This window comes from Homalodisca vitripennis, chromosome 4 (genome assembly GCF_021130785.1).
Source record: "Homalodisca vitripennis isolate AUS2020 chromosome 4, UT_GWSS_2.1, whole genome shotgun sequence".
NCBI classification, from domain to species: domain Eukaryota; kingdom Metazoa; phylum Arthropoda; class Insecta; order Hemiptera; family Cicadellidae; genus Homalodisca; species Homalodisca vitripennis.
The window spans coordinates 41076129-41095335 of NC_060210.1; the positions used below are offsets into that span (position 1 = coordinate 41076129).

Consider the following 19207-nt stretch of genomic DNA (forward strand, 5'->3'; position numbering starts at 1 on the left):
AAAAACAAACTTCAAACAAAGAATTTTCTAAATAGTAGTTACAAATAAATGGCGTGGTATTTAAAATTGTTTATTTTAAACCTAATTTGAAAATTTTAAATTTTAAATGACAACAAGTGTAAGAATACAATTAAAAGAATAGAAACATATATGTTGAACTATGTTTACTCCATATAAATTCAATGCATATTTATGTCCACTAAGACAGCTGCGTATTCTGGGGAGGATTCGAGCCCACCTCTAACAATTTGTAAAACATAAAACAATCTTCTGATAAGATTAGAATTGAAATAATAGTATTAAATAAAATAGTTTATTGCATGCATTTTAGTTGGAAAAACTCAAAGAGAAACAAATGTGAAGACAAATCCCTGAAATAATTGGTCACTATCGGGGGGTTCTATTATTATTAGGAAGTAGCACCAGAATATTTGTAATACGTATACACGTACATTAACGATTCAGTATTAATGTATTATTACATTTAAGCATACAAATACGATTATTATAGTACTGAAATCAGTCCAATTTAAATCTAAGGTTATCCATCGTCTGCCTGGTTAATATATCTATCATGTAACGTTTAGGAATGTTAATTGCATCTTGAACCCGATACAAGAGGTACCATTCGCATTGAGGATTTTGAATTTTAAATTAATTTCTTAGTTAATATTAAAAGGTTACACAAAGACCGGTAGATGAAATTGGTTGTTTAATTAAATGTAAGTATCGGTTTATATTTTCTTCCTAAACAGACTTTTAGAAATCGTATAGTACATAAAATAATAAATAGATTGATTTAAAAATACAAGATGGGTGATTATATCCCAAACCGAAATCGTGGTTGAAATGTAATAAGAACTTGTGTTATTAGTTTAGTTTAGTGCTGGATTCAAGAAACCAAGTATCTAAAGATGTTTTGAAAATGAGAAACGGTGCATCAACGACTAAAAATGGTAACTTATCAAGCGTCAAGCTGAGATTGGTAAAACCAGAAAGGGCATCAAATACTTGCATCACGCATTGACGAGAAGAAAAGTCCGAGCCCAAGACTAATGAGCAAATTGGGAAGACATTATCTCAAGTTTTTCAGCGTAAACTAAGCACGTACCTGAGAAAACATCAAAAAATTGAGAGAATAGAATCCAACAAAAGGATCCACTTTTGACAAGGTCCTTATGGTTGAGCAATTAGAGCCTAATAGACAATGTTAGACCAGGTGGGTGGGGAGACTGGTCGACAGGTTGACGTTACCCCCACCATTAGTGGGTCTACCCCGTATTGTTCTCCATCTCCCCATGATTATTATATTTATTACTAGTGGTTATCTGCGGCTTCGCAAGTAATTTTCAAAATCGAAGTTCTTGTACTACTAAGTAAACGTACTTATAATTCTAATCCTAATCCTAATTTAATATTATAAATGCGAAAGTAAGTTTGTTTGTTACGCTTTCACGCTAAAACTGTTCAACTATTGTACTGAAATTTTACATGGACATTCCTAAGGTCCTTAGGATGAACAAAGGTCTATTCTTATTTCGTAAATCCTATCGGACTACGCCCCACTGGTCTTTAAAGTAACGAAATATTCCATCTTGGTAATTTCTACACTATTAATTCAATGAGCCTGTCAAATGTAATCTGCTGTTATGTGGAAACATTTTCAATTTGTTTACGTTTATAGTGATTTGTTTACGTTTAAGTTTTTAATAAGTAATCATAATTTTAACGCCGTTTTAGACTTCGGCGATTCGGTAAGTACTAATCTACCTTAGAATATGCCTTAAAAGGCACAAAAAGTTAAGTCAGAATTTAACTGCGAACTCCCTTCGAAGCAGTCGGCAAGAACTACGCTAGATGAAAGTTCACTGGACTGTTTGAACTAATGTAGGCTACCAATTCGAGTTTTAAAATATTTAAAAAGTTTACTATAAATTTAAAGACTGATATAAATAAAAACCGTCTTAGTTTTCGTTTGACAGAAGTAGGCTTCTCTTAGCTGTGTTATATATTTTCTTGATCGGAGAACAAACAAAATAAACGATGGAACAGACATACCAAAAACGAAGTAAATTACAATGGCCACAATTATAAACTTGTTGACGTATTTTCTTGATCGTGAAAACAACGCGTTGGAAATACAGTTCACTCAATTTAATTAATTATATTTCCGTCGCCATAGTTGAGTCTGTCTTGCTGCTCCTATTAAGAAAACACAAACACACAGGTCTCGGAAACCTACTTCGGTCAAAAAGGGTTTACTTCTAGCCCTTGCCTTATACTTTCGGTCAAAGATATATTTCCATAGTTGAGTATGCTTTCTAATTGTTGTGAAGAAAATATACATACACACGTAGGTCTATTACGGTCTAAAGGGAAATTCTATCTGACTCCTACTTATTTTCAGTATAAGGGAAACCCTTTATACATGAGCTTAATGATCATGTAATATTGAAAAATAATCGGTTATAAGGTTTTGAGTTATAGAGGTCTTGTTGTTTTCCGGACTGTAGTCTGGGAAGAATGGATCTTTAAGGTATATTATTATTCATTTAATTGTTTTCCTTTAAGCCACTGTTAAAATTCCATATCACAATGTCAAGGAACCATACCAGTTTGGAATACCTTACGTGAAAAAATTCAAAGCTTTATTCATTAACGTTAGTTTTATAACAGTGTTTAAATAATATTATAACAATGTATTAGCTATTTTTAATTCTTAAGTGGCGAAATCTGGAGAAAAAGTTAGACATTAAATTTGTATTTGGTTTCTGCATTACACTATTTACCAAGCACTTTATACTTAATATCACATTTAAACGTAAACTTAAATTTATTACATTAAAATTAAATTACAAAATAAAGTCACAAAAATTTCCAGCAATATTTTGTGAAAGAACATAATTTATTTGTTATTTTTGATGCGATTAATATTTTACAGAGTGTACATAATTCTTCCCTAACAACTTTCATGTTTTCTTTTCAATCGATCAATAATAATAAAGAGATTTATTTAGTTTTATGCAATCAGCAGATAAAGCTATTTATAATTGGGTGATTAATTATTTTGCAACAATCCATAATTTAGGACCAAAATAAGTAACGTTCTTTTTTCACTAACATCCAGACGTGCTAATTTTCAACAAAAAATAGAATACAGTTAATACACTTAGACTACTCCCTTACACAATACAGTAGAACCCCTCATATCCGGCCTCGGTTTTACCGCACCTCGGTTTATCCGGCCACTTCCCGGAAGCCAATATCGAAATTTATTTACCACGGCTTGCAGACGCGCAGTTGCACGCACTAGTCTCCCACGACTCTTGCGTTATTTTGGTGTATCTATTTGTTTACATTTTCCTGGGTTGTCCTCAGTTGAGCTAATAGGTTTAACCTGTAAACAGTTTGTTGATTATTTCCAGTGTGGTTAGTACAGTACAGTACAATTGTTTTGTTTCGTCAAGTGCTGTGAACTGTAGGTTGGTTTATCCGGCTGAATCGTTATCCGGCCAAGGGCTCGGTCCCGTGGTGGCCGGATATGAGGGGTTCTACTGTATATAGACTACATACTATTTAGAAAATAAAAGGATAATGCCCACAATTATATAGCGATTTTCACATCTCACTTGAAGAAACCCAGTGTCACTTTCCTTTCTTCTACTTATTCTCATTTCATGATAAATTAAATAATAAATTTCAAGTTCAGTAGATTTCACGTAAACCATTTCTTATTTAAGTTTTTACAGTAAATTGGTGGCCAGACAATATTATTGGAAAATGAGAACTCTGAACAAAGCACTCACTAGACTAGATTCAGTATTTACTGTTGCACTACCTGTAACTTCCACATGGAATAAACTATAAAACGAAGCTAAAAGAATTAACTATAACCAATAAACATAATTCGTTAATAATGTTTCCCATCAATGGAAGTACTGGGGCCGTAGGATCGCGCTATGTATATTTGTTTCAGTGAAACCTTTATTTTATGCTTTCTCTGCTGGAATGGTTTTAAAATATTTCCATTATGAGGAAATATATATATTACAAGTATCACAGAAAGAAGTGCTTTAGCACGATTCGACTGCCAGGCCCAGTAATACAAGGCCCTAGTACAAGTGGCTAGTCTAGGGCAACATGAGTAGTAAATTCTGTTGACTAATCCTAATTCTTTGTTTAAAATTTACTATTGACGTTTGTTGTTTCGAAGTAAAACAGGATTTCAGACATTTACCATAGGTATGCGTTACAAGGATAGAATACTACCTTTCGAGGATTAGAATCTACCTTCTCCTTCAGATAGACGAAAAGTACTAGGGTTATGCAAGCTCAACTCAATTAATATATTATGGAGATGAAATCATCAAAGATAAAATAGTTCTTTAATTAGCGAATTCATCACCATGTATAATTAAGTCTTATGTATTGTAATTTTCCACCTGATGAGAGTAAACAGCAATATACGAAATTTTGTAGTCCTAATTAATAATCACAGTGTAGATTTCAAACATCTACGGACGCTTGAAGTTATAATCTTATAAGTGTACGGTATTTGAATCAATATTTTTCACATTGTACAGATGTGCACAACTTTTGACCTTTCACTGTCAACTTTTTTGCTTGAATGAATTCTCCAGAGTTGCCAGGAATCTCAATCATTATCACATAGGATCCTGACTAATCACAGTTGAACCTATCTAACAATGATTCTTTGTAGCCTGCCAGCCTACGTGGCGTGTTCCTGTGGCACCAATAGACCAACTATTTATAGCCGGGGTTATCAGGCAGCTGGGCTAGTCCACTTATCTGCAGCTGTGGAACCCAACTTACAAAAACTTGACTAAGCTTTGTCGCAGACTTGCTTGCATTCAATATAACCGTAATGCAGAGAAAAGTTTTAATTTGATTTCACACGGATGAGGGAATAGTTAGAATAGAGCCGTTATAAAATTTAGTCAAAAAATGTCCCTCCTGTAACTAGGGTTATAATAGGTTAATCATAGGCAACACATGAAATGTTTTTGTAATGAATAATATTTTTCTGTTATTTTTATTGTTTCCTTTAACATTATTTAGGCTATTTTACAATATAATTAGAAGCATGCATTATTTGATCTAGGTACCTTAATTCGAATTCGATAGTAAAAATATTATTGTACATATTTATACCTTTAAAATTGGAGACCTGAGATATTTTCATTTGTCGCCATTATTTCAAATGCACAGGCTAGAGTAGAGTATATTGTTTGAACCTGTAGTGCCCACATCTCACGCTATATGACACTATCTAGATGTTTCTCACAGTATACACGAGACTCTGGTACTGAAATAGTTCACAACACGTAGTAGTTAGTTGACTATCACTGTATAACACCTTATGTGCCAACATCTCACGCTATATGACACTATCTAGATGTTTCTCACAGTATACACGAGACTCTGGTACTGAAATAGTTACCAAAATATTTTATTTATTATTTTCCGAAATCTAACGCACTTAACACTATCTATCGTTCTATAACAAAATTTCGTACGAGTATAATTAGTTGACTATCTCATCATAACGACACATAGTTGTGGCATTTCACTTTATCTACGTAATGACATCAACCAGTTATTGAAAAAATATCATAAAGTTATCTTTAGTATTTAAAAAATGGCGGCCATTAAAACTTTTAACCTTGGAATATCTTATAAACCAGCAATCTTTGTCAACAATTGCAAGAATAACAGATTTTAGACGATAGTATCACAAATCTAATGACACCAAAATTATTTCAATAGTATTATAAATCACTGATTTAGTCTTACTGTGACAGACATTGCCCACATTGAGATTGTCAGTGAACAGCCAATAATACAAAACGGAATAGACGGCAGCTATCAATGTGAGCCATGTCTTGTCACAGTAAAATGAGATCAGTTATTTATTAATCGATTTAAATAATTTAGGTGTCATTTTATTAGTGTTAAATCCTATAAAAACTACTATTGTAATTCTTGGGAGAAATTGCTCGTTTTTAAGTATTTAAAGTTTTAAAATCCGTCATTTAGAAAATCCTAAAGATAATTTCAAGATATTTTTCAGTAACTGATCTTGTATTGTAAATATTTGAGCCAAATTTGGTATAACGTGATTTATTATTTTTGAAGATATTATTTTTTTTATAAAAACACATACAGACAGACAGATCGTAGAAACTAAGATGAGAAACTAAGCATCGGATACCTATGTTCATATGGTGAAATATGTTTGTCTTGAGCTGAGCAATAACATGGTAGGCTATACCTTTGTCCAGAGAGTTACGGGACACCCTGTGTAATAAGTGATGATTTTGCAATAATAAAGCTTGTTTTAAACATAGAAGATAACACTGCGAAACTTCCCAGACTTTACCGGGCTGAACAATGCACTTAGACTAATTACGAGTTTAATTGCACGAATAATTAGAAGCTTGTCAAAGAAGTCTAATGACATGTATTGGTGTTTCACGCTTTGATTGACACAGGGAACCCGAGCCTGTTATCTGACGTCCATCACACTACAAGGGGAAACGCCGGAACACGGCGGAACGGGAAAAGTGAAGATAAAAGAATGGAAATCAAGAGTGTTTGGCCATTCTGACCTTGGGAAGAACAATCACACTCTTCTCAGGTCTATTGTATTCGTCTGGTGGCCAGAGATCTAGCGGGAAACCGCGTGAGAAAACAAGACACCGTCAATTTGTAGTCTATTTGTTGCCAAATACTAGATTGAATTTAGAGGCTAATATTTAAATTACAGTCCTGCAAGTAGTAGCTTGTGTGGAATGAAATGCCCAATAAAAAAATTTAACTTTAATGAAACAAACGTTTGTACATTGGGTTCTAAAATTAAATTACATATCCACTGTTTGACCCCTGACGAAGCAAGTTGTTAACTAAACAATGATTTCAGTTGTAAAAGAGTTAAAATCTATAAACGCACTCGCCTTAGTATATTTTTCTACTTCCACGGTTTCCACCCTGTTTAGATTGACGTCATTTAAGTACATAGAGTGAGTTTGGCATTTGCTTACGTGAGTTAATACTTATATTACACAGCACAAGACATTATATTGTAAAAGTTCCACATTTTGCATCATATGATAAATGCAATATTGTAAAACTAATAAGTAAAGCTTATATTTGAGGTAAATATACACGGACTTTTTTTATCGTAAATGCATTAATAAAAATTGACAGTTTACGTGAAATTTGACGTCTCAACCACTAAAAAAGTTTTAGTAAAACAAACAAATTTGTTCAGTTTTGAATAATAATTAAAGACAACTAACCTTAAGAAATTACTAGCAAATGTTAACCTCTATCTCAAAAAGTTTACGAAGAAAAATGTTTCATAAAAAAAACAGCGATATCGGCCATATGTTTCATTCAATGTTTTCTGGTCCATATGCCCTTAAAAATGTCTGAAAAAGTAACTCGTATATCATGATGTGTGTTTCTCGTATATCGTTATAAAACATTCTGTATACAAGTTATCGAGGAAGACGTTAACGTAAATAAACAGTAATTCAGCAATACAGTTACGTAATTTCTACGAATATAGATAAACAAAATTTCGAGCTAAACACAACCAGGAATGCTGAATTCTAGAATAGGAAATCCGAGAAATTAAACAATTTAAAAACATTTTTTTACCAAAAACATTTCCTAAGAGCAAAAGTTTTTAAATTATTACACTTTTTGTCATATATTCCTATATATTTTTAATTTGTGTATTTCAGTGAGAGTTTAAACATAAATATTTTACTGTATATATGTTTAATATTTTTTACCACCCATGTATAGAAATTATAATATATTATAAATATTTCGTCGGCCACATAAAAAACGTGTATATATTTTTTGTCTCCTGGTTGGTTAACCAATGTAGAGAATTAGATCTTCATAAATTAGGCAAACTAATATACATAGAATCTTTATAGTATATCATTGGTTTCTAGTAGTAATATTTCGGTTTTTACAGCTCAGTCTGTGGTGAAGACTGAACAATGAACGCATAATGATCATCTTAAATGGCAATTATTTTTAAGTTGTGACCAGCAATAATATGAAACACTTGTAATAGACGACAAGAAAACTACGCGTAGGCATATATTTATAACTAGTATAGCATATAAACATGCCATGTAATTGCACATGTAAACATAAATCAGTGGACCTGCCCCGAGGCTTGTACTACATGCCGGTGAATGTACCCAAACATATATTGATGGGCCAGGTGCGGCATGTTCGTTCGGCAACTAACTGTACTATGTAGAACCCGTGAATATTTATACATTCCAGGCACAAAGTACTAATAGACGTAACATGTTGTTACAATACTACTGCGTCTTATCAATTTCATGAATTCCCTAAATTGTATTCTAATTATAACTTAAGGGTTATAACTGACCATTCCCCTTAACTATAACTCAAGTTTCTAATCGTCATACAAACATAAACCACATCATTGCTACTCTCACACACGCTACGTTTTAACACAATTATTTATAATTTATATAGTCATGTAAAAAATTAAGAAAAAATTACTACATGATTAAAATGTTATGTATTTCATAATTGTTGGGTTATTCACTGTGATATATTGTACATGAGCTCAAATTTATGTAAAATTCGTTTAGGTTTGTTTTATACAAGGTTTTAAAAATATTTATATTATACTTTAAACAAATTGTATATTTTTCATAAAAAAATATAAATTTCTTAAAAAAGTCTAATGATTTTTTAATCTTTTTTAGGATTTATAGTGCCCATTAAAAGGCAAAAATCAAATAGCTAAACGCAACATCCATACTTATTATATTTCAAAAGCTATCAGATTGTGTGTTAAAAAAACTAAATAATAAACATACAAACTAAATGAATGATAACATTTTGACGAAATTTTTAAGTTACCATACAGTTCAATTTTGTATTATACAGTTTCAGACTTTTTCAAGTGGTAAATTAGGAATTTTTTAAAATATATAAAATCATATATCAGCTAATATCAGTAAAACCTCATGGGTTTTGTCTAATTGCCTAACATATTCAGCCCGTTCAATATTAGGATACTAAAATATAAACATTACGTAGGACGTAATATGTAAATTTACGTAACATATGTAAATGTTCAAGTTAAGTGAACAAATTAATTGCTTCAGAGTAGGCTGTTACGAAACTACTTTAAGTTTAACTCCATAAGAACAATGTCAAACTGCTAACACGTTTAATCCCTAATTTTTATCGTAGAATTATGGACGATGTTTATTTTTATGGATATTTTCATTAATAAGCATACAAATGCTATTTAAATGTTATTATAAAGTGTTGAAATAAAAGCGATGAAATAAAATAGCATGAATTTTCTTCATAACCAATAAAATAACCAGACAACGTGTTTGTATTTTTCTTTAAAATGAGACATTTTCCATAAAAATTACGACTAAAATTAGGGCCATAAAAGTGTTTGAAATTAGAGTTAAATTCAAGATGACTGCCAGCACATCGGATCCTCCCTTATCATCTAGTCAAAACTGTTTATTTTATACGGGTGACTTTTCATATTCAAAGAGCGCCGCGCCGGCTCAGAGGATTCGTTGTATTTTAAAATCTAAGAACACAATTTATCCTTGTATTTTAAAATCTAAGAACACAATTTATCCTTGTATTTTAAAATCTAAGAACACAATTTAACCTTGTATTTTAAAATCTAAGAACACAATTTATCCTTGTATTTTAAAATCTAAGAACACAATTTATCCTTGTATTTTAAAGAATGCCGCGTTGCAAAAATACAGGTCGGAGAAAATTTATATTTGCATAAACTATTATAACCGAGGGACATAAGTTTATCTTATAAGTTTATCCGTTAAGAACATAAGCGATGAATTAAAGCTGTTGTACTTTAGGATCCAGGGCGTTTCACTGCACTTTTGTAGAAAAGAGAGTAACTATAGTATAATATTGTTGAGAACAGTATTATTCATTATATTAGCGAAAAAAAACACGATTGAATTTAGTGTCTTATAGTAACCAATCTTGTTCAAAAATAATTATTGCATGACATAAATTTAAATATTATTTATCCAATTATCAACAATCATTAGTTTCATGAATTACTTTTATAATTGTGTATTGTGTAGAAAATGTATTTAAGATGAGAATTCATAATCTATAGCATATCAATTAAAAACAACGACCAGGTATTATTGCAAACAAGATAGAAGTACTCCACACTAAGAGACAAGCAACAGGCGGTGACTTTGCATGCAGAATTTCAAGTCTATATATAGTTAACTTCATTCCGGAAATGTCCTGCAGACAGGTAAATGGCAGATGTCATGCAGAAAAGAAATGTTTATATCACCCGGCAGACAAAAGAGAAATTAAGTCAGCTTACTTAATAATAGGCTTCAATGATGTTGAGCCAAACTCCATGGTTTGACATTATCTTTCTCGAGATATCTTTGCTCGTTATACATTCACATTTTTCTTGAATTAGGTGTCATAGTAGTGTTTAAATAATAAATGTTCCGCTAAATTAGGGATAATACTGTAACGCACGAGTGCGTTAAAATAAAACGTTATCACTGACATTAAACCTTGACTTTCCACTGTATTAATTTTTCTTTTTAAAGTATAAAAAAGCTGCATGTATTAATGTTTCACAGATTAAAATATCATATGAATGTTTATCTTGTTTAAAAATGTATCTATTGTGATATTTTCCCTTTCACAATGTGGTTACCCATGAGACTTATAGAAAAATATTTGTTAAGCTCAGCCAAATGACATCATAGAAATAAGTTGTAATGCAAAATTTCAAGACTGTAGGTTAGTTTCTTTTCGAGATATCGTGCGGCCAGGCAGAAATCAAAAATTATTTACCCCATGAGCAATGGGTTTCGTTAACGCTCAGCCAATGAGACATACAAGAAATTTTGAAAAACTTAAAACTACAGACCTTGGACCTTAGAAAAAGAGTTCTGCATTCGGTGTTAGTTCTTACCATAATTCATGTAATGTCTTATATAAACTTTAAATAAAGTAACAATTTTAAAATTTTGTTATAAGAACGGTGAAGGATGAAGGAGGGATTTTGATTTTAAGATAACGTTTTAATTTTCTTTAAGACTGCATCACCTTCCAATAAAATTTCCATTTCCATTTAAGAACACCGTCGCTAGATGTAGATACTTGCACTCAGCATACTTTCATATTTCCCTTAAAGAATGTCCTCAAGTATGATGCAGTCTTAAATTTGTGTCATTTTACTACTGTTGCAATTAAGAAAGAAAACACAGCTTCTTTATGTGTTGTAGTAGCAACAAAACAAATATACCGTACCCATACTGGACATAATGGAGTATCGAAGACTTAACGGAAGTCTTTACCGGACTGACTATAATGGTTTTTTTCTGATTAGTAAAAACCGATGACCGCTAGCTCAAGATTTTCCTTTCTGCATATCAGCTAAAGATGGTTTCATGTCGGGACCGTGAAAAGGACACAAACAGACATGATCCTGTCTGGCTTGCACGACCTTACTGACCTCACATCTTACTGTAACTGCCCTGTCCTTTGACCTGTTCACCCCCAAATTTATTAGAGCAAGAGGAAAATTTGAACCAATTTTCAAGCCTCTAGGACCTTTCTATGAAAAATACGTATTTGTAATAGCAGAGTAAATTGCCGATCTAGGAGACAAAGAATGTTGTTTTATTAACATTTGCCCTCGCAGGCAGGTGTTTATTTCATAAAGTTACCAAGCTACATTAAAAATGTCAAAATGCCCGCGGTGTTCGCCCAATATACTTTTTAGCTTCAAAAGCATTTTACGATTGGCATTCAATTGGGAGAGCGGCCAATCGTGAGGTTGACTCCGGCGCTCGAGATGGAAAATTCTCGAATGAATGAAGGACGTACGTGTGCTAATTTTTTTACTGTTGATATTGATGTTGTGCAAATGAAACACATTTACTAAATAATGCCTGCTACACATGTTAACCAAGCCTTTACTATCAACAGCTTGACTATTGACGATCAAAGGTCATCCCACAGACGGTCGGACACAGACAACGAACCTGTTAGATCCTTAAAAATTAGGCTCAAATTAATAATTTCGAATAGTAAAAGTACCCCTGTTGTCGTGACATGATGATGGACATGTGGTCTAATGTGCCTACAACCTGACCGGACAGGAAATGTCCTCGTGCATCAGGTACTACATTGTGTGTCTGATACCCGTGATTCCCCTGACCTCTCCCGAGAGCTGAACTCGGCTTTTTACATTACAGACTAGGATAGGATATGCGAGCCACGATTAAAATGCCATTTTTTTGTATAAATGACAACAGGTTAATAAACAACTAGATTTTGTGATTCAGTATCAAACATCTAAACACACAATGCAAAAATACAAATATTAAAACATCAAAACTTTCGCATTTTTATACAAACCCTTAATTGCGAGCAAACACTCTATTGATCTTGATTAAATTTATATTTCATGAGTTTTTTTTCATAATTAGTGTGCTGCTTGTCATCAATTATAACTTCCAATTCGTTGTGATTGATGGTTCATACTCAACAAAATAATACTACACCCAGATGACTGTCTTACGTTGTAATTCTATTCGCCCATTCCTCCACTGATAGTATAATTAAAAAGGATGTGTGACGGAAAATTTCAGTAATTTGTTCATCTAGTTTCTACTACAATTTGTATACGAGTCACATAATGTAATTACATTAAACTTCTTTCGAATCACACTGACCCGAAAGTGTTATTTCGCCAAATTTGTTTTCCATCACAAGTAGAAGAAAAATTAATTATTATTTAAGCATCAACATATAAGTAGTGATATTCTATTAACGTAGTTTCTATTGTGTGAACGATAACAGTTATATGCCGCATCATCCCATCTGTAGACTACTGTTAGGTTAATATTAAATATTATAACAACCAACGGAAGACGTCCCCCCCCTGATTATCTTTGCTACATGTACCCCTCCACGCTACCTCTGATACAGTTACGTTCGTTACAGTAAACAATTTTACCAATGTTTCGTAATCATCTCGACAAGGAGTTCAGGATTTTCGTCGATTTTCTTCTGAAAGTTATCAGTAATTGGATGCATCAAAACACTTATGAATTATCACATCAAATGGGAAAACATTCGAAATTGTGTAATGTGTGGACACATTGAGATTTATACAAATTTATTTTATCTGTCAAAACTAGTTCAGGAATTATTCTTTGATTACATTTTTTTTTAGATTTAACTATGTTTGATATGCACACATGCCTGTATTAATAGAGGGTGTATGCAATGTTAATGAAAGAAAAGAAAGATACATTTATTGGTGGTACGTGTTGCACCAGTCATATTTCTAAATGAACATCATATTTGTAAATAAGTAGAATGGTTTTGCGATGGTAGAAGCAATATGATCTAACTTAATTTCCCACGTTCCCTGATATATCGGACGGCCCCATGCGACGGCGAGAAATCAGTACAAGTGCTTTACTTTGAATCTGATAGTTATTTGAAGCCTGCAATTGAATAAAATATGAAATTATGCATTGTATCTTGGGACTAACATGTAACTTATAGCTCGGGTCTGAAATTATCTTAATGCAGAACTTTTATCACAAGAATATAGTATTATGAAAGGATATTTTAAGGAATTCGTATTCACTAATTTTACAAATTGATTTGTCGTGAATGATATGATATAAAAACATAAAACAATTCACAATAATAATATCCATTGTAATCACATTTGGAATACTTTACAATAGAATTGAATATGATAATAATCTATTGATGAGTTAATTTCCATCGAGTCTAGGAGTAAGGTCCGAGAGGCCAAGTGTTCTATTCACGAGTAAGTCAATACAAATCGGTTTGAACGAAGTAGGTACCCTTAAAACATTCCGTGCACTCTATTAAGAATGTGATTGGCGTCGAAATAATCGCTAAAAAGAAAATCTGAATATAAGAATTCAAACTCGGATCTCTTTAGTGAAAAGTTTAGACGCTAAACTGAGCAGCGAAGAAAGACAATGGTCCCAACTGCGATCCTAATCCAAAACTTCCACGGATGACACCAATTAGACTTCGCTCTGAAGACAAACAGAAACTCGTATGTGCACTCCAAAGGTTCGACAATATTTGTGACTAATAAATAGCCCAGGTAACAATAAGCCGCCCTCAGGCTAACAGCCCTTTGACGCCGCATGCCATTCCTGGACCGGCGGCACTCGGCCGGGGAGGTTCAACCATTCCAGGAACTCGGGCACCGAGTCTGACACAGGACAAAGTACCGTCTGACACGACTTGCACCTCGGCTCTTTGATAATGATGATCAAACGTCTATTTCGAAATGTTAGCCTTGCCCTTGTTTAGTGCCATCATGGGAAAGTTGCTTGGACTTAGACAAATGCTACAAAGTACAACATTTGTAAATGAGGGTTGAAGTGGTAGTTCCTATAAATCATATTAATTGCAAATTTAATCGAGTAAAACTGTTCAGCCAAAATAAGACTCGGGTGTAGCTAGCCCCTTACATTCCCGTCTAAAACCGAGTTTAATATATAATTAATTTGAAAAGAAAGTATTGTAACTGAGCCATATACCTAAGTAAAACAAATCTACATACTAAATAAATATAAATACAAGTGATTAAGTGAAGCTCTTAAAAATTATATATTTTAATACAAAAATAACGTAGGTAGTAAAAGTACGATATGAATATTTTGTAATCAATTATCTACATAATGATCTGCTCCACTACAGTTATATAAACAGTTCTTGTGATAGAACACTAGAATTATGCATATTCTATAATTTGTTCTATAATGTATGTTACGGTTGAGAATATACTTTGTATATTTGAAAGAGACGAGTGATTTTGTTCACAGTTTCAGAGGCAAGTCCGGAATTGTTTTCATTGAATCTTATTTGTATAGCATGGAAATGATTAAAATCGAAGTGCTGTAGTCTAATGTCACAACAACGAAAATTAGTGATACATCCATTTGCTTCTTGACGTACTACGTTTATTGCATAGATGTTCAACGTGTATGCATGTGTATGTGGTATTATGCGAGTGTCAATATTATCGATGGAAAGGATTGACGCTCTTCAGCCGGATGACAGAAGATAAGGGCACTTTAAAGATTAAATTACACGGCATTAAGTACACGGCAGTGATATAATTTTGTCACTGTCAAGTCTGCAAAAGCCTCAATTAATTGTATGTTAACTTCTACTATCTCAAATATTGGAAGCTTTCTTTAAATAAACAAAATAAGAAACGCAACAAATATTGATTAAAATTACTGCACGAAACGATGCCCTCAGTGAAAAAGAGTTAACTTATATAATGATTATAATTTACAAGTTATAAAAAGATCATTATAGCAACCTGGAGCTAAAACGGGCTTGTTTCATCAGAAGAAAATAAATTCTATTTCGAAGTAACAAAATACTTTTTTAATAATAATTTTTACTACAATTATGAGAGAAATTAATTTTTATTTTTCTTCTTCTTTAATAAGTGACACGGGTTTTTTAATATCTTTATAGACCACGAAGTTACGAGATTCTCCTATCTTCTGGTTTCCGCCATTATGATAAGGATCTCTAAATTATATATGGTGACAAAACGTGCATCAGTATTACCTGATTTTTTTACATCTTCAACGAGCATCCAAAATCTCTTGATTGTTTTAAATCTACAAGAAAAATCAAGTACCATGCCTGATGAGCCTCCAATTGCTTATACCAAGAACATGTAAATTGTTCTTTATAACAAAGATCTAATATATCCAGACGGTTTTATGTAACCAATATCACTCGTCTCTAGAACCTATCAATTTACATCGATTTACATTTTGTACATATTCGCTCTATTAAGAGATTTGTGAATTTCATTTTTCAAGGAAAATGTAATAATCGTATTTTCATTACTTTTCTCTCTATGTATCCTACTTAGATAGGAAAGTAACGTTTCAAGTGACGTAAATCCTGGTACGGATTCCTAGGTAAAGTAAATTGCCTTATACTGAAATCATATCTAAGAGAAAGGATATTTTCATCTATTTTTGAAATATTTACTGTATTACGAACTTACAAAAAACAGTTTAATTTGAACTGTCTAAGCCAGATAAGTTTAGAAAAGAGTTGATAGTTTCATCTTGAGCGGACAAATTTATAAACATGGCCTTGACACTTGATAGATACCACAGGTTTCGGCCTTTCACTAGATTAAGCTTTATTAAAAGATTCGTTTTTTCCATTTAATCATATTTCAAGATTTATTATCAGGGTTCAGTAGACGAAAGTAGACTTTCAAAACACCTTATCTCCCTAAATCATGTATATTCCATTTATAATAAATGCATCCGAATGTATTGTGTTAGCTAAAATAACACTATTTTACTTTTAAACGCATTTCTCTCTGCAATCACATAACTTACTTATTGAGAATATCAGAATAGAAACATATTAATAAACTAGGACAGTTCTTAACACCTTTTAATCCTTTTTAAAGCCGATGGTATCAAACATTTATTTTTGGTATAGACAATATTACTTGACAGGTAATTAGTAGATTACTTAATAAAGTAACTGTTTTTTGCCTTTGCAAACATAAATAATTATAAAATATTTAAGTATAAACTAAGTTGTATTGGTGATAAAATATTAACTGGCACTCACCCGATTTACAAGGGTCCATGTTGACATCTCCTGACAATTTGTGTGGAAATTTCTTCGACAGCAACTCTCCCGCGGTGTACTTCGGCTTCTGTTCGTGTTTTCTCGTGACTTTTGTCGGGTCAAAGGAGGCCGCCCCCGCCGACAGGGCCAACACAAGCATCAACACGCGCCTCGTGCACTGCATGGTTTACGGTACAACGTTGCTACCACTGTGTCATAGTCCTACACATCCCGCACTGGCGGCTGCCGCGCTGATACTAACAGGCTGCTGCAGCCGCCCGCCCGCGCTGCCATTGGTCCAGACAACAATGTGTCGGCGCGGCGCGAGCCTCACTCTCATTGGCTGTACCGGTCGCCGACACTCGCCCCACGGCGCCGCGCCGCACTGTGGTAGAAAACAAGGAAAAGACATCCGAAATACAATTTTTATAACTATTCGCAGGGTAAAATTAAATGCCGTTTTAAGAAACAGGATACCTAATAAATATAAATTTAATGTCCAATGATTGAAACAATATTTTGTTGTATTAGTAATACTCGATATAATCTTGAGGTATTCAAGCAATATGCAGAAAGGCTCTATTCACTATCAACATTTATCTGTATTGTATGGGTTTTTGAAGACGAAATGTTACTGAACATTAATTACTCATGACATAAGTTCGTTGAATAACCATTTTTTGAAAGCTGCTTTTTATAAAAAAAAAATATTTTATACATAATGAGTCCTCCAATATATTATACTCTTTCCTTCTCTGCAAAATAGTTATTATTATATCGATTGGAATCTCAAGTGAATTTTGCCCCTATCGGTAGCTGCCATAAACTGCACCTTTGAACCCAGCTTATCAAACCTGACTCTTATCAAACCTGGCCTTCTTGTATTCCTCTAAGCGGTTAATGCGACTAATGCCTTGTACACGGTTTTATAAGTGTATTGCATAGTTCATTGACAGTTAAACATTTGCTGTCACTTTACTTTATTGAATGGTTTTTTGTCTAACTTTATGGTCTCAGTTGTAATAAAAAACATTGAACTTGTTAATGTGTTTGTTACTCACATCAAAAAAACGCAGTGTTGGTGTTTTGGTCAAATATTTATTGACAAAATTTAACATTCTGGTAATTTTTGAGTCATCGTTAGGTAAAATTGTAATTAAAACTATACTACCTAGATGTAAACAAAAGTGGACGTAGTGCAATCGTAATAAATCATTGTTTCCTAAGAGAAATAAAAGTTGATTTAATGACTGCTGTTTTGAATGGCCACCTGCTGAACCAGAGAATTGTCCATCTTCAGAAAAATCCACGTGGTCGGTCATTATGCCTCGTCCACACCTAGCGAACGTTCGGTGAACATGTTCGTTGAACATGGTTGCAGTCGTGATCTGACAACGAACATTTTAAAAGTTCGTAGACATTTTGTTCGACGAACAAAAATTTTTGTGTTTGGACGAACAAACTAGAGTTCGCTCTGAAAAGGCTCAGTCTAGCAGGAGTAGTGTGCAGTGATGGTTGACCGGGATCTGGTGTATCGTCGTAAGTGACTAGCATGTGTTGCCGCGGCTTTCGTTGTGATCAACCAGCATCAACCCCTTCCTCGCAGGTGGTGGCAAAGACAACTATTACAGAGAAGGTATGAGTATAGTGGCCAAGATTTACGCTCAGATTTGACTTCTGGATGCTGATTTTGAAGCATTGGTTCTCATGATTGGGCCTAAGGTTGCAAGAGCAAATACTAACTTCCGCCATGCAATAAGTGTTAACGACCGCTTAGCTGTTACTCTTCGTTTTTTAGCGACAGTAGATTCGTACCACTCTCTTATGTATTTGTTTAAATTATCAAAACAAGCAATATCCCTGATTGTCCCTGAAGTATGTGCTGCTCTAGTTGACTGCCTCAAACAGTACGTGCAGACACCTTCCAAAACTGAAGACTGGGAGAAGATAGCAAGCGGATATAAGGAAACTTGGCAGTTTAATCAGTGTCTTGGAGCTCTAGACGGAAAGCACATTAATTTACAAGCACCAGAAAATAGTGGATCTACGTTTTTTAATTATAAAAGTCAACACAGTATTGTACTGATGGCCCTAGTAGACTCCAACTATTCGTTTGTATACGTTAATGTAGGGTGTCAAGGCAGGATATCAGATGGGGGCGTATTTAAGAACTGTGAACTTTGGAAAATTGTGGAAAACGGAACTGGTTTGCCCAAAGATAAACCATTACCCGGAAGAGTATTTGCTGTCCCCTATGTAATAGTTGCAGATGATGCTTTTGCTTTACATCATCATATTTTAAAACCGTTCCCCGGACACCAAGAGAAAAAAAGTAAAAGAAGAGTATTTAACTATCGATTGTCTCGAGCTCGAAGGTGCTCTGAAAATGCGTTTGGTATTGTAAGTTCTGTCTTCAGGGTCTTAAGAAAACCTCTACTCTTGAATCCAG

At 33.4% G+C, this 19207-nt stretch overlaps 1 protein-coding gene across 1 annotated transcript in view; it reads right to left on the bottom strand.

Moving 5' to 3' along the window:
- LOC124359190 (tolloid-like protein 2) overlaps nt 1-17028 on the bottom strand; it is a 101874-nt gene extending 84846 nt beyond the window's left edge. The window contains exon 1 of the mRNA XM_046811728.1: nt 16759-17028. Coding sequence (XP_046667684.1) covers nt 16759-16942 — 184 coding nt within the window. The 5' untranslated portion in view covers nt 16943-17028. The remainder of the gene's footprint in view (nt 1-16758) is intronic.
- Nucleotides 17029-19207: the final 2179 nt, after the last annotated feature.